This window comes from Parasteatoda tepidariorum, chromosome 9 (genome assembly GCF_043381705.1).
Source record: "Parasteatoda tepidariorum isolate YZ-2023 chromosome 9, CAS_Ptep_4.0, whole genome shotgun sequence".
Taxonomy (NCBI): Eukaryota; Metazoa; Arthropoda; class Arachnida; order Araneae; family Theridiidae; genus Parasteatoda; species Parasteatoda tepidariorum.
This window is the reverse complement of record NC_092212.1, coordinates 42288199-42313303: the sequence shown is the minus strand read 5'-3', so window position 1 is coordinate 42313303 and position 25105 is coordinate 42288199. Positions and strand designations below refer to the sequence as shown.

The window sequence follows — 25105 nt, the reverse complement described above, 5'->3', positions numbered from 1 at the left end:
AAATAAGTTCAAAAAAATTCCGAAAAAAGGAAAAAAAATTTATAAAAATCCGGATTTATAAAAATTTTTTTTCCTTTTTTCGGAATTTTTTTCCCCGGATTTTTTTAAAATTATTATTATTCCCTTTTTTTACTGTTCTGTAATTTTTCCATGTTTTTTTTTTTTTACATTTTGATACATATATACACGCCAGAAAACAAAATAATAAAAAGATATAATGCCGTCATCAGCTCACACGATTATAGCCGCAAAATGGAGTGCTTTCTGATATTGTATTAATATAGCTAAAGCAAAATTTATGAATAGGAAGAGGAGCACCCCCAAATTGTTTTTTTCTTCCATCATTATATATTTTGCTCATGGATATATTTTGCTTCACGGCTTTTTAATGCAATAAAAAAAAAAAATTTTTTTAAATATTTTTAAAAATATTTTATTTTAATAATTTTTTCTTCTTCTTTTTTCATCAATCTTCATTACATTATTTTCCATGTTTTTAACTTATTTTATGAGTTCTACATACTTGCGTCTTATACGCAGTAAATAAAATTTATTATTTTTCTTAATTTTCTTCGTTTTTCTCACTTTTCTTTTTATCCTTTTTTGCCTCTATTGCTCTCTCTCTCTCTCTATATATATATTGTTATATTATCGTATATAAATAAATCTATAGATAAATATTAACATTTATACAGAAGTATAATTTCGTTATAATTTTTTCATGACAATTGGTAAATTTTAAAAGTTTAAAAGAATTTTAAAAATTAAAATATTTATTGTAGTTCTAATTATTAGAATTTTTTTCTAAATTAAAATTAACAAAATGTAGAAACAGAAAATAATTATGACAAGGAATAATTACTTGTATACTCCAGATGTATATAGTAGACCAAAATAACGAAACTATTGATTTTAATGGGACACCAAGGGCAATGACGAATCAGAAAAATATATTAAATGTTTCTAGTTTAATCACTTATGATTACTACTCAAATATGTCATAGCGATCGTGGAATATACACACCGGTTGTCTAGTTCGTTCTGAGAATCAGAATCAACAAATACCCACGCATGCTCAGATTTAAACAAAAAACGAAACTTCTCGATATTGCGTCATATCGTCGTAAGCTTCTATTTGCTTCCATCCAATTAAGATGATTTTTTATCGATTAGTTTTCTGACTCATGGCATATCGATATTTTGAAAAATATTTTTGTAGTAATTTTTGATGTGCGTTCATTTGTTTTTATAATATTATAGTATAGAGTTTTGAAATTTAAAATTTTAGCCATATTAAGTTATATACATATATATTCCCTTTATTTTAGGAAATTTGAGCAGATATTGGCAATAGGTGAAGTGTTTCTCCACTACAGACTAAACTGTTCAAACTTTTCAGTAACATCAGTTCAACTAGTTATTTAGTAAGTACTTGATATCGTGCAATAATTTACGAATGGGTACGATTTCATCGGACTATACAGTTGATGATTCGCATTATAAATCTAAAATACTCAATAATGATGTATTTTGTTTATGTTACTGTTAACAGACAGATAAGAATAGCCAAATTTATATTTTGACTTAAAAGAAACATTTCCATAAAAAATTCTCGACAATGGACCGTTTATCTGAAATGTCTGAACAACGACGAATAATAGAGGAGAAGAAACAAGAAATTCTGAGAAAGCTAGCTGAAAAAAAGCGTAAACGAGATGTCGAAGAATATGTATCAACAACGACCACTACAAATATAGTTACTTCGTCTAACAAAAGGTTTATTTTCATAAAATGAATGTAAAAAATTACTTAAATGCCTTGGCAAACCAATTATTTTATTAATTTACCTAATATTCAAACTTAATGTTAGCTTTTTTAAGCGTCGAATTGTCAATTAAGGTATCTATTTAGAAAAGAAAGAATCATACTTCCAAACTTAAACAACTATCCATCTTTTAAATTATTCGAAACCTAGATGTGTTTCCTCCATTTTGTGGGCTTAATTTTTATAATTTCCATCCATAATTGTACAATATTTAATTGTTCGTTTGCTTTTAAAGATCGCAGTAGGAATTCTCTATCAATCCTGTTTTTTCCTTGAATGTATTATGGAACGGTATTTGATATTCTACAGTTAATGCTGAATATTTATGTAGCCAATTATCAACGTTGTAAATGAATATTTTGCATTTTAGTTTCTTATTATGCATTATTAATATAATGATAATTAGCTTAAATTGTTTTGGTTCTAATAAATTATTTAACCTAAGATAAATTAAAAGAAATGTAGGGAAGATTTCTATGTGGGTATTTATGCAAAAATATGCACCAAGTTTTTGTGACTTACAAGTGAAGATTTCCATATCAGTATCTACATTAAAAAAGTCATTAAACTTTTAAGACTTTTGGGCCATAGCCTTTAAGGGACTTACGAAAAAATTTTAAAAATGCCAAAGAAGGGGCCAATTTAAAGGGTACAACTCATAGCTAGCAAACTAATCTTTATATTTTTTTAAATTTTTACAAATTCAAAAACACTTCATTGATTGCATTTAATATAACAGGCACTGTTATATTGTAATTTTTTTTTATTTTAAGGATTCTATTCTAAAATTTGTTGTTGACATATTGCTAAATTTAATAAATTTAAAGTAGGGAAATTGTATTAGTACAGTAGAGAACCGATTATCCGGAACGATCGGGACTATCGCTATTCCGGATAACTTATTTTTCCGGTTTTCTGAATCGCTACAAAAAACCGTTTTTTTTAGTGTTAAACCAAACTAAAAAAAAATAAATATTTGGAAATAATCTTAAAAATAAGAAAAACCGATGAGGTAATACAGAGCTCATTCTAGGCAGGGTAAACAGGGCGCAGCACCCTGCTGCCCTTTTAGTCAGAAGAATCCACCCTGTTGCCCCTGAAGTAAATTAGTGTCCTGATGTAATAAGACTCCATACCCTTTTTGCCCTTTCTTTCCTCAACCCTTTATTTTTTCCCCAAACTCTACAGTGGATTTGTCAAACTTTTATTTTTAACTCTTTTTATTTAGTTTNTATTTCCAAAATGATAGTAAGGTAAACATCTTTCAAAAAAGAAAGAAAAATCCTAAAATCTTATGAGGAAAAAAAAGTTTTTGTTTAAAAAAATTGCGGGAAAATTTATCGAATTTCGCTCCGGTTTTCTGATTTCCGGATAACGAGTTCTGTACTGTATTTGCAGAGATATAAGCACCAGTACTCTTAAAGGGATATTTTAAAAATCTTAAAGCTTTTCAATTTTTTAGAATGCTGATAAAAAATTACACAGATTTTTTATGTGCATAAATCTGTAAAATGTTATTAAAGTTATGCATTTCTTCTTTTTTTTTAAAGAAAAAACCGTGGCAATAAGAATTTTATCAATTCAAATTGGAACATAATTGACTAAGTTATCAATAAAAAAATTAGTAGGCTTAATTTTTTTTAAACCTATGTTTAGTTTTAAATTTTTTTATTTTTTATGTGTATTTCATCAAATTACATAAATATTGCGTCAACTAATTACATTTATTGAATTTTATAATTGCTTATTTTAATTGTTGAATTTTCAAGTAAATAAATGAAACGTGCAATAGCATATTGCGATGAAATATGCGTAGTAAAGCAAAAATGCATTCAACGCAAATGAACATTGAAGGACATTTACATCGTGTTAAGTTCGGTTTTGCCTGAAAAGGAATGCTTGTCCCATTAGGTCGCTGATTATTTTTTTGTTAATAAGATAGTTGGTGTTGTTTTTTTTAACGAGTAGGTAGACGAAACTTATTTGAAGAGTGCAAAGAGTTGCTTTTTTTTATTTTTATTCTTCTCTTGTCTATGCAAGTGACTAGTCTGCTACATAAAGTGATTTAATAAAAAAGAATATTACGTGTGTTTTAATTTTTATATCTAATATTAATTGATGTCCTTTAAAGTGCTTTCACATTCCCGATCCATTAAGTTAAGATTCATTTCAAAAAATAAATTGAAATCTCTGAAAATGAGTAAAGCAAAGAGGAAGACAATTTTCATAGAATCTTAGACTGTGATTTTAAAATGAATAGAAGAAGGTGAAGGATCCACAGATCCTTTTTTCACGCGGTCCTTATTCACTGCATGAAAAAAATGCTTTTTAATTGTGTTGCGAAAACTATTTCTTATAGCTACTCGTGAAGTTTTGTATGACTTTTTTAAAAAAAAAAATTTGTTTTCTTTTATGCGATCCCTATCCACCGCACAATAATAGGTTTGAGTGTATTTGATTTCTATCAAACTGTTTATTTTTCTTTTAATAGTTTTCCTGTAAAAATTCCTTGTGTTTCTACAACCAACCAGTTCAAGAATGATGGAAGTTTTCTAGAGCAGTTCAGAAAGTTGCAAGAAGGTAATAGTAAGTTGAAGTAATTTGTTATTAATTTCAGAATAAGTTTTAATATTAACTGATATACAATATCATTTTTAAAAATGTTGTAATAATATTTTCTTTAAATTTTTAGCATCACCTGCAAATTCAAATGCATCATCTACATCAAAGGGAATTTCTATGAAAATTCAGCCTCAAGTAAGGTAAATATTGCTTTTATTTTAATCGTTACCTTTAAAATATAATTTATTGCAAAATTAAGACCCTTTTTGACAATCTTAATTTTAACTAATTCTGCAAATTGAACAAAAGTATCTGTTAATTATCCTTCTGTTTTTCATTACCACTCCGACCTTTATAAGCTAATTATATTTATCTCCTCAGTTCTTTGTTCCTTTCAAAGAATTTGGTTTCCTGATTGTGGCAATAAAGCTGATTTACTCTCTATGGAAGAGTAAATAATACTGAATCTATCAGGGCTGATTGTGCACCGGAAAAATTAGGATTTCTGGGTTTTTTGCTGATTGTGATCCGGAAGTTTCCGGACATGGAATGTTTAGACGTTTCAGAAAATCATTGATCAAAAAAGTTTTCGGAAATCAAATTTTTATTTCTGTGGAACTTAAAAACACAGTTTATTTTATTTGTTTGTAACGAAGAGCCAGATACTTTATAAGCTTATATTCAAGATTAATATTCATTTTTTATCAGTAAATAGTTATTATAATCATAAACTCAAGAAAGAAAGACATATTTGTAAATTTCAATTACTTCTCCAGGTTATCATAGGTGTGTGTAAAATTTTAAATACAGTAGAGAACCATTTATCCGGTATCCAGATAACCGGGAAACCAGAAAACCGGGAAAAATTTTGCTCGATTTTCCCGCCATTTTAATCAANATAGGTATGTGTAAAATTTTAAATATTTTTTAAGTAAGCTAAGAAATATTGAGAAAAAGGAAAAACCCTTGTTTAAATTTTTTTCAAATTTTTCGATTTAGACTTTTTTTTTGTTGTTTACTCAAGAAATTTTCCGGATTTTGACTGGAGCTCACAATCACCCCTGATCTATTTAAGTTGCTGATTCTTATATTACTTCATTCCCTAGGGAGCATAGAATCTTNAAAACATCGATTAACGACACTTTTTGGTCGATCCAGAAAACCGGGAAATTCAGATATCCGGGATAGCGATGGTCCCGAGCATCCCGGATAATTGGTTCTCTACTGTATATTTTAAGTAAACTAAGAAATATTGTGAAAAAGGAAAAAACCTTGTTTAAATTCTTTTCTAATTTTTCGATTTAGAATTTTTTTTTGTTGTTTACTCAAGAAATTTTCCGGATTTTGACTCGAGCTCACAATCACCCCTGATCTATTTAAGTTGCTGATTCTTATATTACTTCATTCCCTTGGGAGCATAGAATCTTTGTTGTTACGCTCAATCTCATATGTTAATGGCTAAGCATTTTATTCCTCTCCATGTTTTGTTTATAACTAAGAACATTATTTCTTTCCATGTTTATTGCTAAGCAATTTATTTCTCTCCCATACTTTGTTAGTTCTGTGCTATGTCATTTTAGTTTTACCCTTTTTTTTTTTGCCTTAAGTTGTCCAGTCTAACGCCTGTTTTACTTTGAATTTTTTCAGTTTTCTGATATGCTGTCTGATTTCTAATTCTATTGGTTTTTGCTTACTGATTTCGAATAATTTATTGTTAGATATTTTTGAAACTATTTATTATTAAGAATTCTTCTGACATGATTGTTGATAAAAGCCTGTGATTTACTTGTATTTGTTTTCAAGTGGTATCAGGTTTCTGATCTATGTAAAAGTGCTGATTTAACATTTGAATTTAATATTCTTATTTTTGTTTCCTTTAATATAGTTCAGTGTGCCCAAAATTTATTTAGAATAGTGAAAGCACTGTATGGTTTATTCAACCTGTTGGCAATACTTTGATCCGTACCTCTGTCCTTTATAATTCCCCCAACTTAGGTAAAACTGTTGACTTCTTTAATTGGACAGTTTTCAAGAAATGTTGTTCTACTTTTGATTAGTTTTCATAATCTTTGTTTTACTTGTATTATAGTAAATTTGTTCTTATAATAAATTTTTCAGTGGTTTTTTTCCCCAAAGCTTCTTTCTTCATACTTTTTTCAGCATGAAAAAAATTGTGAATTCCAATTTCTGCATTTAATTTGACCAACTGAGAAGAAAAATTCTAAAACCTAAATCAATTTTCAATACATTCATAAAAAATTAAATGTTAATTAGTTTCAGAGATATTGTTAACCTTTACAAAAGCTTTTTAGGTTCTACAATAACAGATAAACTTGATTCATAAATTATATCCTTGAGTTTGCTTAAGAAAATTCAATAACTTTTGCAAGCTACATAAATAATTCAATTTCTTAACAACTAATAATTTTTAGCAAATGAAATAAGTTGTTTTAAATATAATTTAAGTCATTGCTATCTTTCTAGATATTTAAAAAAAAAAAATGCAAAATTAACGCCATATCAATAATTAAGCACTTTTCATAAAAATTTGATTAATAAAATAAAAAATAATAGTTTCCTATAAATTCAAAAATATTCCTTTGGTTTTAGGATCCCGGATCCCCAATGTGTTCCCAGTTACTTAAGAATGTATAAATGAATAAATGATGAAATATTTCAATGACAGAGGATGTATTCACAATTTTTATCATAGAGAAAAATAATGAACTTTAAAAAATGTTTTAAAACCTTAAAAACAAGTTTTATTAAATAATTAATTTTTATTCAAACCTTTGTTCTGCAGTTATAAATGAAACACAACATAAATATACGAAATAAATCCTGCTTATGATAATATATTTTGTACTTTAAATATTGTTTTTAACTTCTTTTTAAATTTTGTTTTATTTTAAATAATTACACACCTATACACTAAAAATTAATATAACAGTAATATATGCTACTTTTTTATATTGCTTGAATATTTATATTTGCATTATGATGAAAATCAGCAAGAGATTTATAGCTATGTTAATGATAGGGATGGGTTAAAATAATCTGTTTTTTAATTAATTGTCTTTTTTTAAAAATTTTATAGCAAAACTCTTGAGCCTACTTCTGTTCAAAAAATATTGTCGAATGAGGAAGAAGAGAAAAACTATGGTATGTGTTTTAACTGCATTTAAAACGTCTTACATTGCTTTACGTTTTGTACACTTAAGTTGTCTATATTTTGTTGGTTTAGCATATTATTAAACTGACCAGTGTCCTCCTACAACTAAAAAACTTGTAGCAGAAATTCTAAAAGAACAAAAATTTACCTTATTACCTTTCTAATTACTTAAATAATAAAAATATTTCTGTTAGAGAATTTCTGTGAAAGATTTCTATTCTTAGAATATTGAATGGAAAAAGTACAGCAGTGAGTTTTCAAAGATCTGTATAGAAATCAAGAGAACGCTGATCAACTTAATATTATCGGCAATGCGATACCTTTATTAGACAGATGTGACACTAATGAAACATGAAATACCTTTCATGTTTCATTAGTGTCACATCTGTCTAATATAACTATATTTATTACCTTGAATTAAAGGATCATTGCAATTGCTGTACTTAGTCTTTACAGCCGAGCTGTCTGGTTGGCTGGGGCACATTCCAATTGGATGTCCCATTAAAGGGAAAAGCATAAGAATGATATGTATTCAATTTTCACAAAAATTTTAATCCATATTTTTAATACTTCTTTGTTTATATGCATGTGGAGATTAATCTTTTATAAAAATTTATTATTTTCAATAAAATATTTTGGAATGTCCTTAATTTTTTTAAAAAAAAATATTTAAACTTTAATGTCCTAAAACTTTATTGTTAAATTTGTTCAAAAATCTTTTTTGTTTATATATATATTTCATATAATGTTTTCACTTGAGCCAAATATTTATCAAATAAAAAATGTAATTTCTAAATTAAAGCAATATTAGCAATCTTGTACCAAATTTAAAAGTTTATTAGTTGTTAGATGCCTCTGTTAACTGTATGCCTGGGGTCTTCCTCTCCCCACCTTTCTGCAGCCCACTAGGGTTTTTTGTAATTTTTATATTAGAAATCAAAGTAGATAACTGCATTATTTATCTAATGCTATGTTTGATTTTAAAAAGTTAAATAAAAGTAGAAGAATTATCAAATACAACTTTTGTACTTTTTTGCAATATTTGAAAATATTATGACTGACTTGAAATAAAAGAAATCAGGAATTGTTTTTCACCACATATCTTTCATTTTGACTGAAACATCAGATTCGAGTTATTATTTATACATTCATGTATTTTTTTCCTTCTATATTTAAATGTGTGCTTATTGTAAGGTGCTTGTGCAAAAAAATATTAAACTAAACGCAGTTCAATCACTATTAAAATAAATAGCTATAAATAAAATATAATTTTAGCAACCAATTTTATTTATTGAAAAGGGAAAGAAATTAATGACGTAATTAAAAACAATTTTTCTTTAAAGTAATGTAGCTGATGAAGTGGAAAATAAAGAGAAAATAATTCTTAGCGGAAAAAATCAGCTCTCATTAACTCTTATTAGTTTTAATAACAAAGTTTTAATTAAAAAAAATATGGACACTTAAAATATTTTCCTTCGTTCCTTTAATTAGTAAATATTTTTCTGTATATTTATGTAGTATTGTATTTTTTATTTTTGAAAAAAATCCCTATAACATAAACTTTTCTCATAAATAGTATTCCCCAAAAGTCTCCTCTAATTTTAGTTTTGTGATATTGGTAGCAAAAATGAATATAAAATTTTTGAAATTTATTTTATTTAACGCAAATAATTAGTTTTTATTAATTAATAAAAAATATTAATCATATTAATAAAATAATTTTGGCAAATATTGTCGTTTTAAATCCAAAAATGACTGTTAAAAAAATTTAAAAAAACCTTTAATGAAATAAAAATAATTTATAATGTCAATGTATTTTGATGTTTAAATTCAAATAATGTTTTAATTAATATTTTCAAGTAAGCTTAATTACATTTAGTAATACACTAATTACATAATCATTATTTATTAATTTAATGCTTTTATTTAACCTTTTAATTTTTGAATGCATAAGACAAATTTGTATAAAAAAGTTCCCTGTCAACCCTCAGCTTTTGTTTACATAAGCAAAGAGAATCAACAGAGTTATTGATCTTAAATAATATTTCTCCACCGTGGTTCTAAAGGCACCATTTAGTGAAAAATTTTACTGTAATATATATATATAATTTATTTATTTGGACGCTTTTTAATTTCATTTGTTTTTCTCACAATCCTTTTTAATTTACATGCAAATGTTAAAAAATAAAACTAATGAGGTAGTAGTGGTAGAAAAATTAAAAAAGTTTGAAAATTGCTTATTTGGAGAGAAATGCAAATGTTTTTTAATCTATTTATATGCTAAATCAAATCTATTGAAGGAACATTAATTTCTGACATAAATATCCCAAAAAGTTTTGATCTAATTTTGGTGAAATAAAAACATGGTGCATAGCATTTTTAAAAAGTGCTTAAAGGTGCCTATTTATAATTTTCGTAAGCCCTTAAAGGTGCTTTTTTCATTGGGTGATTTTAAAAAGTGCTTAATTTTCTTTTTTCGAAAACGACCATGTCGATTTTCACCATGTGCTAAGCAAAAGCATGCTTTTTACATTGTTCTATTCAATGTTTTTGCAATTCATTCAACCACAATCCATGTTGACGTACGGTGGATCTATGGATCCATAGCGTATGAAAGCCCCAATCATTTTATATGTTTGATGTAATACTTGTGAGTCCACATGTGAATCGACTGAGCTGAGTTGAGTGAGATTATTGTCATCTCAACTCTGCTGCATGTTTCAAGATATTCTCAATTTCAGGCTTTATTTTCCACCTTCTGATATCGAACCTAAAAATCTCTTGATCATTTTATAATGGCTAATTTAATAAGGAAAAGAGTTCTTTCTCAGAAACTAGTTATTTTATTATGATCCTGTAAAGTATGAAAATTATTTTGCATTTTGTAAATGTATACAGTGTTTAAAAATATTTTTTGAGTGCTTAAAAAATACTTAAAAGGTTCTTATTTTTTGTTGAAAGCTTTGGCTATGCATCCTGAAAAAGATTTACATCAAAACTGGTTAAACAGTTTTTCCAGGTGTTTGAACTAGCAATCCACTTTTTTTTTCCCTACTTAATATCGAAAAAAAGGTCAATAGTATTTTGTCCCCTTAAAAAAAAACCTGTAAACTTAATGTTCATCAGCGAAGTCCGGTTGTAATTGATATAAATAAGTTATGCATGATGGACATTTGTTTTTTACTGGTTACTTAGCAAAGATGATCATACTAGATGATAGAAAAAAGTACAGAATTCTGATAGAATGCTTCTAGTTTATTCACCAGAGGATAGAGCAATACAAAATGCAGTGGAGAAGGTTGCCATCTCTGTTGCTGTCAATGGTGATGTGGCCGAAGAAGTTGCAAGAAAAATCAATTGTGAAGATTCAGCTTATAGGTGTGCAATTTTTTATTCCTTTATTGTATTTCATACTCTGAATTTTTTTAAAAATAATAATAACTTGTGTTAATTCATGTAAACGTAATTAAATCACAACTTCAGTATATTTTAAACGAACACCATCTCCCTTTATTTACAAAACGACTACTACACAAAAGTGTTGCCATGCAGAGACAGTTAAGTTCTTTTATTTAATCTCGTACCGGCATGCAACATCCTCCCCGTTTGATGACGTTTGCTCTTTTCAAATACCTCGATTTATAGGCGTTTCATCACATGTTCCATTTACTATTCATGTGTTTTGTGACGCATCTGAACGAGCCTATGGAGCAGTTCTATACATAGTTAGTTCTCAAGGTGATCAATCAAACATACCGGCGTGCAACAAAATGTGAGGTTTAATTTTGATTAAATTTAATATTTTTACAATAATCTGATGAAAAAGTTTCTGAACGATGATGAAAGAAGATTAAAAATCGGTATCAATAAAATGATAGTACACTAAGTCCTGATCCTAATAATAAAAAGTCTTAAATCACAATATGCTTAGTTATTTAAGTTTTGTGCAGTTAAGAAATTTCTGCTTCTTGTTTTATTAATGTGTGTATGTAATAGTGTACCATTATTTTGTAATATGTACTATTATTATTGTAAGAGGCCCACGAAAAATGTTATGCCTGTTGCATCTACTCCTTTTAAATTATAGTAAAAGTTTTGTTAATTCTAATAAAATATCAATGCCAAATTCTATTAAATAAAGTAACAAAAATTTTAAAAAGAAAAATTTATATTTTTCTAAATCGTTACAATTCTACTAGTTTTGTTTGAAATGTATTTCTTTCATTTATTTATTTCTTAGTTTCCTGAGTAATAAAAATAGTGACACTTACAAGCTTTATCAACGAAGAGTTTCAGAATTAGTAGAAGCAAGAAAAAGAGCTGAAGCTGATGGCCACCTCATGACTTTTGGTAAAATAGGTAAAATGTTTCATAATGTTTATGATTTCAAAGGAATTTATAATTATTTTTATTATTATTAATATTAAATTATATGTAATCAAAGCAAAAAGAAACTTCTGTAGAAATCTAGTAAATCGCAACTTAAACAGATTGAATCAAAACAAGTTTCATTTCCTGGTGTTTCTAATCATTCATCTTTACTGCAGGATTTAATTGTGTTCTTTTAAAATGTGCTATCAGTTTTAATATGTAAAATTTTGCAGAAAAATTAGATGTTTTTATAAAGTAAGCTTAGTTGGAAATCTGATTTTTTTTAAAGAGTTTTATTTAAAATTCTTTAAATAGATAAAATATAGTAGAAAATATATAGTTAATGCTCACGCTTTACGTTTTTATTTCCAGCTCTTTTACTCTATGTGTGTGTTTTTTTTATGAAGATTTTGTTTAAAAATGCCCTGTTTTTATAATATTTGTATGTAAATAGTTTATCTCTTAATTTAGAGTTGCTTGATAAAAGTAATGAATGCATCCTAAGTACATATATTGCTGTTTCAAATGATTATACACTAAATTTAACTATATTTTAATTTTAGAATTACTATTTCTGATGCTCATAACTTAGTATTCTTTTTAACTACTTTTTACATTACTAGTGTTTTAAAGTTTCTTGGCTAAATTAATGACTGTTTGGTGAGTGTACTTACATTGCTATATTTTATACTAGACCGTCTTTTCAGTAATTACTTAAGATATATATAAGTTCAAAATATAGAGAAAATATGGAAAAAATTACAGTATAATGAAAAGAGAAGAAGAAAATTAGTAAAATAAAATAACATAATAAATAAATAAAAATTCAACAGAAATCTGGGGGGAAAGAAGGAAAAAAAAAGATAATCTCTTCATCAGCCGTCACGATTATACCTGCAAAATGGAGTGCTTTGTAATATTGTATCAAAAATAGCCAAAGCATCTTTCTTTTTTATACATATCTTTTTCCCCCCAGATTTTTATCGACATTTTTAAATTTTTTAAAAATTTATTATGTTATTTTATTTTAATAATTTTTTTCTTCTCTTTTCATTATTCTGTAATTTTTTCCATGTTCTCTCCATATTTTGAACTTATTTTATGAGTTCTATATATTTGCAGCTTATGGGCAGTAAATAGAACTTATTAATTTTCTTTAATTTTATCCTTTTCTTTTTATCCTTTTTGTATTTATTTATTGTGGTGTATATATATATATATATATATATACAGTGGCATACGCAGAATTTTTTCAAGGGGGCTGTTCATAATGTTCTGAAACTACTAAAAGAAATTCGAGTCTGTAATAAAGCACTATTATTTCTCTAATTTAGACAGCTAGACAATTTTAAATTTTTATTTAGACAACATTGCTTAGTTAAATTTTGATTTGATTTTTAAATTTTAAGAACATAATGCAATATCTTCTGAAAAAAGTCCAACGTCATATGGGTGGGAAGTAACACTTTGAGGGTCACTTTCACATTCATCAGATTTTGTTATGCTAGAAACGTTTTCTTCAATGGAAGTATCACATTTCTGTACAACAGAAAAACTTACATTGGTACTAGATGCTGTCACCTCACTAATTTCAGGTCATGATTTTTTCTCAAAATAATTAAAAATTGTTAAATTCTTGCGTTTTGACATCCTAAAGATCCAAGAACAGCAAATGTATATACATATATATATCGGCACAGAAATATCCGCTATGCTAGGATCTCAAAGTTTCGAGCTGGAATGAATAACTTCAACGAGCACAGTATCTCCAATGGTATTGTTACTGATTTCTTCACTAGTTGAAATAGTGGCAACGACGGTTTCAGCGATTGAAGGAACTTTTTGTTAAGACAAAACAAAACAGATTTAGCGACAAGCTCCGAAAGACTAGCGGAGGAGATAACTCTTAGTCTGACTAACTAACTCCACTGTACTCCGTTCCCCCTTTTATATAATTTTTCACTGCATCTCCAAAATTCTCGAATTGTCTCAAAGACGACAGAACGTCTAGGATTCCAGAATTATCGCGTAAAGACCTCGCAAATGACAGCCAGTTTTGAAAACTATACTGGCAGGACAGAAAACCAGTCCGTAACAGTATCACGAGAATTTGGTCTTAAAAGTACAACCCTATTATAGTAAATGTTTTTTCAGTATTCTGAGAAATACCGTGAGGAAAAAAAAAGTAGTCATAAGGTAAATAAAAATATATAGTCTTAAAAAATAATAGCTCGCATAATTTCTACTAAAATTTTTATTTTTGCAATTTTGTCTGAGCTCAAGGGGGGAGTTTAAACCCCTAAACCATTCCCTTGCGTATGCCACTGTATATATATACATACATATATATATAATGTCTGATGTTCAATCATGCAATTTTTTAAATATATTTATTTGATTTTAATCAAAGTTGTTTTTTATACATTAATGTATAGATGAAGAAAATAATACCTTACAAACATCAAGAAAGCGTAAAAAAAGCCGATGGGAACCAGAAAACTCTCAGAATGATGTTAATGTGATGCCAGCTTATGTTCAGAGAGGTAAACTTTTCCATAAAATATTAAAGTTCAATCTTATTTGTCCTGTTTTACATTTTCTGAAACAATTAATTAATGGAATTTTGAGGAAAGAAAAATTGTTTAAAAAATAGTTGTTCATTTTTTATTTGAAGTTTAATTACTGTTGATTGCAAAGAAATTTCTTGTACATTATAGATCAAGGTTTGAAATCTTATGCAATTCAAGTATTTGGATCAACTGATTTGACGCCTGAACAGTGGAAGCAGCTAGAAGATCAAAGAAAAGTAGGCCAATTGTTTGCTTCTTAAATCGTGTTGTTAACTTTGAAGATTTTAAATTATTTGTTTATAATTTTTTTTTTCTTTTCTAAATTTGTACACTTGAGCTGTGATCCATCATTCCTTCATTTTTCGCTTTCTCGTATGTTTTATCAGTCCTGTCAGAAGAGCTATCCTTATTTTCATAATAACCTGTTTAGATTGTTTTTGAAATTAAAAGATTCCCACATCTATCATTCAGAAGTTTTACTGATATTCGAAATAAATTAAAGCTATTTTGTTTTGAGGAAGGGAAGAAAAAAAACGGTAACTCCTATTTCTAACGATGAAGAATAAAGCAAAAATGATGTAAGATATCATTAAAAATTTTGAAACATGTGGTGTGATGTTGATACAAAAAATGATGGTATTAAGGAAGATAATGAAATGAAACACAACCATGCAGGATTTCTAGAAGGACTTAAAACAATAAGAAACTTTATATGTTCACTGCACGCATGGTTTTTTGTATTTTTATTGAATTAGATTATTTTTAAGTAGTATCTTTTTGTGCAATGGTGCATTAACATCTCAAAATATGCTGACAAATCGGTAACTCTATGGTATTTCAGTATATTTAATTCTGATTGAGGTATATGCCTGGTTCTCATTTTTTTTTTTTACTCAAAGAGAACAGCAATCTGTTCAAATGTTAACAATTTATTGTTTGAATTGAAAAGAAAAGAGTATTCACACCAAAATTTGTATATGTTTTAATAGTAAATATGTTTATTCATCTTTTTTTTGTGTTTTAAATATTTTTGCTATAAGTACATAATTTTCTCAATAAAATTTTTTTTATAATTATTGTAAATTTATTAATTATAAAATACATTACTTCTTTATAACTTTTTTAAGGCATTATTTTATGTTGACCAGCTTTCGTCGTTTTTTTCCATAAGTATTATTCACAATGAATGGTCCCTTCAGAAAAAATCAATCAAGGTTTTACTGTATTAAAAGCAAACCTTACACTAAGATTGCTTAAAATGATGCAGCATGGATCTAATCTTACATTTTTTTAATTCTGTTGTACTGCCTGTACTTTCCTCTACATACCTTCATAATATCAAGTTTCTAAGTCTTATAGATCTCGTGTAAAGCAAAAAAAGTAAAAATTCTCAAAAAAAATTACTTTTAATTTCAATAACTTTCGAACAAATTGGAATTTTAAGAACAAACTCTGGGTCACGCTCATAAACAAATGTAGTTTCATATCATACCAAATCTTAACTATGAAGTTGCATTCCTCTAGGCTGTAGAGCAGCTCGTTTGGTGTTTTTTCCCCACTAGTTTAACTGCCAATAATTCTTTAATGTTTCATTTTGTACTCCCTGTACATTATTCTACACACTTCCATGATTTCAAGTTTCCAAGTCTTCTAACTAGATTTTCTACTTAGCAAAAAAGAATGTAACTGTAATTTGGACACCCAAATCAGTGGTGATTACCCTTACGGTTTTTTAATGTAGGGAGAAGGTTTAATTAAGAGTTATTATTTATAAAGTAAATTTAAAAAAATATTTTTATGGTAACATGATGTGTTACTATTTCTGGAACAAACTACCTCATACCTGTTATTTATGCCACTGGAGATTCAAATATTTATTTTTCTTTACAGATGAGATTATTGTTTGAAATAATGCAAGCCAAACAAAAAGAAGAATATTTAAGGCAGTTAACTGGAAAAGTTAAATATGAGTATGATTCTGATGAAGAAACTGATGGTGGAACATGGGAACATAAAAGAAGAGCAAATGAAATGGAAAAAACTAAATGTAAAATTAATTTTTTTAAATATTGTTATTTTATTTTATCTTCTTACATTTGATAGGTACACTAAAATTATTTATCTTATTAAAAATAGATGCAGAAAAATTGCACATATTCGAACCCTAACACTGCCTACTATTTTTATCAGTAGTATTTTTATCATTGAAACTCAAAACCTGAAGAAAACGACTCTAAAAATTAACAACTAGCTATATTTTTATTATTTAAAACTTAACATTCATGAAAACTTTTTTTAAAAAATTTGTATGATTTCTTTCATTTTAGCTAATTTTATTTGTGATATGTTTCATTTAGCTGTAGAGACAATTTTTCCCCCTGTAATTCCAAAAAAAGACCTCCAAACATTATAGTTAATAAGAATTTGTTAGCTGAAGCATGTGGTACATTTTCAAGCACTAGAAATATGTTTTACAATTTATGAAATTTATCCTGATTTTTAATAAAATTGATATGTTTTTTTTTATTGGATGTAATAGTTGTCCATAAATATAAACCTCAGATTAATTAGTAAGTGATAATGATAAAAATACATATATTTTAAGGCACTGAGCTGTTGCTGTAAAGATCTGAAGTTTGACCCTCTGTGTTGGCTTAAGGCCTGCCCAACTTCGGATCAATAGATACTAGCTTGTCTTTGTAGTAAAAGAGGTCAATAAACAATGCTTGTCATGAAATTGTGAAGCCTTAATCTCTATGATCTCACACACCCACAATAGGCTGTTGCAGGAATGATTTGTATGATTATATGTGGATTGCTGTTTGTATTTCTCGCCTTGGTAACAGTGAGTCTTGCTAGGTGACTGTTGGTGTTTCCAATCGAAAGTTTTAACCACAACCTTCTTTAGGCCTTTTTGCCATTTTATTCTGTTGAACGTTTTGCCAATTGGTGTGTTGTTTACTAAAATTTGAAAAATACATCTCGGTCTAAAAATGGAATTGACTTGTAAATATTTCCATGTGATTATTTATCATAATTTTTGGCGTTTATAATATTTCATAACTTTTATTTTTCATAAAACTTCAATTCAGTCTTGTTCACTTCTCGAATTCTCTGATCCTAATATAGATTGGGCAGAAGAACTCACTGAGCATGCTAAAGGAAAACATCACATTGGAGATTTTCTTCCTCCTGAAGAACTGGAGAGTTTTTTGGAAAAATGGGATGCTGTTAAAAAAGGGAGAGCACCTGATCTATCTGATTATAAAGAACACAAAATTACTTCAGACAATATAGGTTACAAAATGCTTCAAAAGTTAGGATGGACAGAAGGCAGTGGCTTAGGCGCTGATGGTGGTGGAATTGTGGAACCAGTAAATAAGTAAGTACAAACTGAAGATACATTAATTATTTACTTGGATTTTTAGTTCATTATTATTTAGATATGTTAAGTAAAAGTCACTTTATTTTTTGTTGCAATTAATTGTTCAAAAAAAATAGAATTTTTGTATAGATGTTTAAAGCCATACCTGTACTGTAAACAAACTGATTCTATATATTCCAAACAGATCAAACTGAAAGTATTAAATCTTGCAACTAATTGCAAGAATTTCACTAAGTTCTGAAAAATGACACCTAGCTTGAGGATTCATGGATTAATATTATTATTAATATCAGTTATATGATGTATCTTAATAGTCACTCTTGGATCCTACTGATGACTTGGATAACCTGCTCGCAACATTAATCAAAAACATCGAATATAAGTCCAGAAGCAAGTTCAAACTTCCTATCCCACAGAGACAAGCCTGCAAAGAGGCCTTATATAAGATCAAAGACCTATTTAAGTCACATTGGTCCTGCCATGAAGAGTAGAGTTCAAACTCCAATCAATTTAGGAACCTAGAAAACCAAATCAAAAGCATTTCAGACAAATTAACCTAATTGAAGAAATCTGAAAATATCCCCACTTACAGTAATGCACTCAAGATGCCTCGCTCACCAGCACCAATTATAATCCCTGCAGATGAAGGCAACAATCCAGAAGACAGCATAAAAATTATCAGTGACGCCAACCCAAGTCCTGTTGTAAAGAAAGTCTCCAAAACAAAAAATCTCTTAGAAATTAAATTCCACACACGAGAGGACAAGGACAAGTTGACGATCAGCATCAAAATAAACTCGAATTCCGAGATAAACAACAATGCCTGTCATCGTTGAACATTCTCAATACACCTGCACAATTTGACGGTAAAGATATCACCACCATTCTTCAAAAATATAGTGATCCTTCTGTCATTAACAACAACATAATTAACTATGTAAAATCCATACCACACAAGACAACCGAAAAACAGCATATCATAGCCAATGTTTCACATAGACTGGCAACTCAACTCCTAAAAACAAGATTCATCTTCATAGGTCTTAACCGTTGCATAATCAAAAAGCGGATACTACTGAAAAGATGCGGCTGGACCACCAAACAAACCAGTGTCAAGCCGACTATGCAACANTTAATTGTTAATTTTTTTCATTAATAATTGTTTATTATTTTGTTTGTTTTTTGTGAATTTTAATTTAATTGATACATATGCTTCATAGCGTAATAACATTTGTGTAATAACAATTCATAGTGTAACGTGGAGTGCCCAAAATATTGTGTCGCGTGCCATTGGTTCGCCATCCCTGCCCTATATAATCTCAAATCACATTCCAAATACAATTGAGCTCAAACTTTGCCTTTTCAGAATTAAAAATTTTATTCTTTGACTTTTCAGACTTTTGAAATTTCCTAAAGCTTTGACTTTTGAAAACTTTTTTTTTTAACTTTTCAGACCTCTGAAAAACTTATTATTTTTCTTTACATTTTATATATGTTTCAAAATTTTTCAACATTGATCACTGAATTGATTTCTTATGCCATTGTCTTATACAATCTTTGATATTCCCAACTCATTGTTCCGCCAATACCTAATGCTCTATTATTGCGTAAATTTTTCATTTGTTCTTTTCCAAATTTCCATTGTACTTTATACTTTATAAGCTATTTATACTTGTTGTTGATGTAATTTTTTGTGTTTTATGTATGTTTTGTAAGTAGAATGTATGTTCTACTCTCGTGTGCCCTTGAATAGGACGGGTCGAGATACGAATAAACAATATCTTAATATCCATAGCAGGGCATGGTATCAATAGTCGTCTGCAAACACAAAAATTTGGCCAACACCACCATAAAATAATAAATAATTATCAGTGGTCCCCCAGACCAACAATCAATGAAATGGGGTAGTATGCTGTTTTGTTTTTAGTGCAAAATAGCTTATTTCATCATAATGGACAAATACAGCATCTCTTAAAATGTTTTAATTTCTATGTAACTCATTGGAAATTCTCTCCTAAATCTAAAAATCTGACTTTTTTCAATTATTACGAATTTAAATTTCCTAAAAAGACCGCAACGTGCTGCCTCCATCCATTAAAGCTATTTCAATGCTCTTTTAGTTTTGATATCACTTATATCATATGAACATCCTTTGCACATCATTAGTAAAAATTTAGTAAATTAGATTTACGGTTTTGAGAGTGTATGCAAAATAAAATTAGAGATTTTAAAAACTTCAACTGTTTGTTAATCCTTAAAATAGCTGAAGAAATGATTATGCAACTCTTCACAGCAAATCAACATTTCTTTTCAGTTGAAATTAGTGGTGTTAAAGTTCATAGAAATCATTTCCCCCCTTATTTTTAAGTTAAAATAAAGCTCCATTATAGCCTGATTACTTAATTAAAATAAGTCACAGATTGGATAGAAGTAATATGCATTTAAATATAGGGTAGATGATTTTATTATTCGGTATTGCATTAAAACGAACCAGGGTTTTCCTAAATCTAGTCCATTAAAAAATATTCTATCCTTCATCGTTACAATCTATGTCCTAATGCTCAAACATTCAGGCATTGTAATTAAATTTTTTTTATAACTAAAGTTGAAAAATTTTATTTTTAAGTAAATATTTACTAATGCCGTTTGTTTCTTCTTTTTTTAACTTATGTATTAAATACACATTAATGCTCATATCTATTCTCAATATTTGAGTAAATAAGAATTTCGCTATAGTCAGAAATTATTTTAAAATTTTATTCCTTTTTCTGCAATATGGTATTTACAAAATATGTATATATTTTTTTTGTTAATTATGTCCTTCAGTTGCTTTTTTGAGCTTGAAAAGTCTTGCTCTCCAATACAAATAAGAAGTATCTCCGGAAGTGGGAAGCGTCTTAAAATAAGAACTATGAGCATCTTTGAGGGCGGAACAGTTTTATAGATGCTCGCCATTCATGTCTACATGTTTCTTACAGAAAATGCAGTCAGGAGAGTCAGCAAGTTTAATACGGTGCAAGTGTGCCTGAAGGTAGTCGTGTCCCGTGAGCAATCGGAAGGATGAGACTCCAATAGCTCTAGGATGGGTACTTGGGAGGCAAGATGTAAGTTAGATGGCCCTCCCAAGATTTACCAACAGCTTGATCTCTGTTGAAGGTTGTTCGATGGTTTTGAATTTTTTGTTTGATTTGGAGTTGGACGTTTCTCAGGTTAGCGGGTGACACAGTCCATGAAGAATGCCTATTTTGCAAGATTATCATTTCGTCATAAGCCACAATGGCTGGGAATCTATTGAAGAAATATTTCCTTACTAGTAGATAGTAGAGTGTTAATGGTAGTTTTAAAATTGAATTCAATGTAAAACTGATGTGCATAATTTGAGATAGGTGAGATATCGCAGCTTGACAATTAATGAAGAGGACAAAATTCTCCTCTGGTTTAAGCAAGATCTTCTGAAGAACCAGGTAAATGGAAAAGATTTCACAGTTGAAGGTCACGGTTAGTTAAGACTTAAGGCTCTTTAAGTTGAAAAAGTCTGGAAAAAACACTAGCTCCGGCTCGTGCAGTTGTGCACTCAACTGAGCCATCTGTGTACCCAATTGTTACTAGGGTATCTTTCATTGATAGTGGCAAGAGCAGCAGCTTTGAGATCAGCTGGAAGAGAACTCCTTTCTGTACTGGGAAGACAAGGTCAAAAACTGGGGTTGCATATTTCATACTACCAGGAAAAATAGATGGTCTGTAAAGTGGGTTTCTGTTATTCCGAGTATCAAAGGAATAAGAAATTCTGATAAGAAAGTGCGTTGTGTTTTTAATCTAATGGTACTTGGGATAATATGCAGGCTAGAAACCATCCTGGTGAGTGCCATAGCGGCATAAACTCGTCAATCATGTAAACCATCAATGTCAGTCTGTAGTTCCCTAGCAAGGACAGGTGTAGAAAGAGTGCCTCCGGTGATGAATCTGAGATCATTATTTTGAGCAACATCAAGTTTAGATTGAGTGCTTTTAGGGGCTGTAATTAGCAGTTCAGCACTATAAATTTACAAAATATGGTTGTTAATTTTTCTCCTTATTTCTGAAAACTAGTATGGCTGAAAACGAATCATCTCTTTCAAGAATCTAGTCCATTGAAATATATCTATTCATTATCATCGCCACATTCTATGTGCTTATACTTAAATTTTCACTTAATCTAATTTAATTTAGCCACATAGTCTCGGTGAATATCATTAAGCTATACGTTCTTGTTTCTCCAAAGCTAAAGAATTTTTAAAAAAATATGCAAAATGAAAAGAAATTCTAATGTACATTTTTTTATTATTTATTAAATAATTAAATAGACAGTAATGTTATCATTTCTCAACATTTTTATTTTTTGAGTAAATAGGAATTTTGCTATGGCGAAAAATTATTTTTATTTGTATTTATGAAATTTAATTCTTTTTTCTGTAATGTAGAACTAAATGTATGCATATGCTTGATTTCAATAGTCTTATAACATAGATTAACGCAATTAAAATAAAGTTAATAAAATTTACTGGAATATATAAACTTTTTTTTCCATTTCATTTAAATCACGCTAGAATAAATAAAATAATCAGTAATTTAAGCTTTTCTGCCTTTTCAAAATTTAAAACTATTCTATATTAAAAATGGATTCAATATTTCTTTCACTTAACATGAAAATAAATCTTTAAAATGAATTTGAAATATTCTTTAATATCAAAATTAACATGGTTAAAAAAAAATTAAAAGACAATATTATTTTGTATTTATAATGCATCATTTTAATATGTAATATCAGGCGTCCATAACTCATTCTAACACTTTTTTTACTGAACTGAAAAATCTGAATTTTCATAACTAGAAAATTTCGTCAATTATTCAAAATTTTTCAGTGGGTACCATTGAAATTAAACAATGTTATAAAAATGCGTTATATTAACCACACATTTTCATTAAGCTACATTAGGGCACAATTTATTATACATATCTTTGTTCTTACATAGTTATTTACCATCCTAAATAGTTGATTTTAATTACGAAAATTCAAACGAAGGCAAGGAAGAAATGGCTTTTACAGCCATCATAGTTCAATGATTGTAAGCAAACGGTGACGTCTGTTCTTGAATAATCATGTGACTCCTTGTTTCAGATTAAAACGGAAGTAAGCATTTTTTGCACTCTTAGAAAACCTTCTCTTGCAATCTAGCATTCTTATGAAACTAATAATGGTAGATTGCTGTTTGTTTTAAAGATACTGAATGCATTAAGATTTTTTAAAAAATTTACTGTAATTGGCCATTGTGACATTACACATTCTTTGTAATGTTTTTTTTTTTTTAATTTAAATTTACTTTTTTCCCTTAAAAAATCTAATCTGATAGAGACAAGTAAACAAACCAGTGAAAATTATGTATGAACTAGTAATATCTTTTAGTAACTGGTCACTCGGAATAGTGACTAAATTTTCTTAATTTCTACACCTGCATAGTTAAGGTAGTAAGTTTGAATGGTTTTACAACCCTAAAATGTTTATTTAAAAAAATTATCTCATTTTTCTAATATTCTCCATCATTTATTTTTCTTATTGTTAAAGAGTAAATAATAAATCATTTTCTTCACATTATTTACTAATAAATTGATTGCTCAAAACAATAATTTGTTTCGATTTAGGGGTGCAGCTCCTGTTGAAAATGCTGGATTAGGTCAAAGCAGGCCAGATGATATTAAATCGGATGATGATGAGTATGAAGCCTATCGAAAAAGAATGATGCTAGCTTACAGATTTAGACCAAATCCTTTGGTATGGTTTTGTAACTAAGTTCAAATTACTTGATAATTAAATTAAAAATTTTCTAGTAACTTGCTATATTGAAGAAAGGTTTGATCACATGACTTAAAGTTGGTGCTTCGTAGATCGTTTTAATCTGTTAACAAACTAATAATTTGTACAAACTTGGTACCAACACACTCTTAATATTCTGATGCAAGACCACCAAGTAGGCCTCAAAGTTAAAAATTATTTCAAAGTTTTAACTTCAAATTGTGAAACAAAATTAGATAAAAGACAAGTATAATGTTACAGTTTTAATATCCTAAACATTATATCAATTTAAATAAACGTAATCATTTATTTAAAATATATTTGTGAATTATTAATTATAATATTAATTATGGATTTTAGGGCTTCATCAACTTAAAAAAAATAAATAAATCTCATACTTTTTGTTTCACGGAATGAACTTAATAATTTTAAAACAGCCTCTCAGTATAACGGGATTCGATTTTACATTTCTAATACTTTTATGCTTATGTAATCATTTTTCTTTTTTTTTAACATTTCTTTCATTTTGAATTAATAATACAATCACTTAAACCAGAGATTAATGTGAAGAAAAAAAAAACATTTTAGCATTTGATGAGCAATTAAGTAACTCGCACATACCAAGATAAATATGAAACTAACATCTATATCTAAAGATAACTATTACAAATGGAGGCAACTAAAAATTGTTCAATGAAAGCAAGTCTAATACGCTATTTGACTCTATAGTTCGTATTTTCATTGATATCATGATATAAACAAAAATGGAATTCATACATAAACTTTTTTTTCCTATACATTTTGCTGAGTGTATCATGTTTCAATTGGAAAAGAAATCATTTTAACTAATGTTAAAATATTGTGCAAGAGCTTAAACTTTCGACGCAGATGGGACACTGGTGTCCCTTTCATATATTTTTTCCTGATGCTGTAATTTCAAATAAGAATAGGTTTGGGTATTTTTTAAATTAAAAAACAGACTGATAGTTACTGAAAAAATCTGTTAATTCTGTAACAAAGGGTTAAAAGACCTAAACTGATATTTTTTAAAATGTGATTCCGTCACTTTATTTTTTCTATGCAACTGCTTCTTCTATTGATAAACAATATGCTTATATTTTGACTTCCTATAGTTCTTGATGTTTACTTTTCTATTTTCAGAATAATCCTCGGAGGCCATATTACTAACATTATTAATTTTTTCAAATGTTGTGGGAAAAAAAGAGGCATCTACCAGTGTTTTAAGTTTTTACTGTCTATAATTTGAAGTTAGTTATAAAAACTTAAAATTTGTAAATAAATTCTTTTCTGTTTTTTGTCTTTATTAAAACAGTCGTGAAGATTTTATTCCTAATTCATGTGATGGTTATTCCCTCCCTAAAATTGTTGC

The 25105-nt window shown here is 28.2% G+C and overlaps 2 protein-coding genes across 6 annotated transcripts in view; one reads left to right on the top strand and one right to left on the bottom strand.

The window, feature by feature from the left end:
• LOC107446570 (protein lifeguard 1) overlaps positions 1 to 1125 on the bottom strand; it is a 75331-nt gene extending 74206 nt beyond the window's left edge. Inside the window, exon 1 of one of the 3 annotated variants that reach the window (XM_071185602.1) lies at positions 863 to 1125. The gene's annotated coding sequence lies outside the window, so the exon portion shown is untranslated. The remainder of the gene's footprint in view (positions 1 to 862) is intronic. The other 2 variants (XM_071185604.1, XM_071185603.1) reach the window with 2 other exon arrangements.
• A 247-nt stretch (positions 1126 to 1372) lies between these two features.
• On the top strand, positions 1373 to 25045 carry LOC107445824 (SURP and G-patch domain-containing protein 1). 3 transcript variants are annotated; one of them, XM_043050804.2, is made up of 12 exons: positions 1373 to 1776; positions 4317 to 4411; positions 4518 to 4587; positions 7485 to 7549; positions 10814 to 10937; positions 11800 to 11918; positions 14366 to 14473; positions 14648 to 14736; positions 16391 to 16547; positions 17630 to 17882; positions 23565 to 23694; positions 24877 to 25045. In XM_043050804.2, the coding sequence occupies exons 1-12, from the start codon at positions 1619 to 1621 to the stop codon at positions 24901 to 24903; spliced, it is 1395 nt and encodes a 464-aa protein (XP_042906738.1). In that variant the 5' UTR covers positions 1373 to 1618; the 3' UTR covers positions 24904 to 25045. The 3 variants fall into 3 exon arrangements, with proteins under 3 accessions (XP_042906738.1, XP_042906739.1, XP_071040857.1); XM_043050805.2 differs by having other exon boundaries at positions 1375 to 1776; positions 4317 to 4405; XM_071184756.1 differs by having other exon boundaries at positions 1507 to 1776; positions 11800 to 11909.
• Positions 25046 to 25105: the final 60 nt, after the last annotated feature.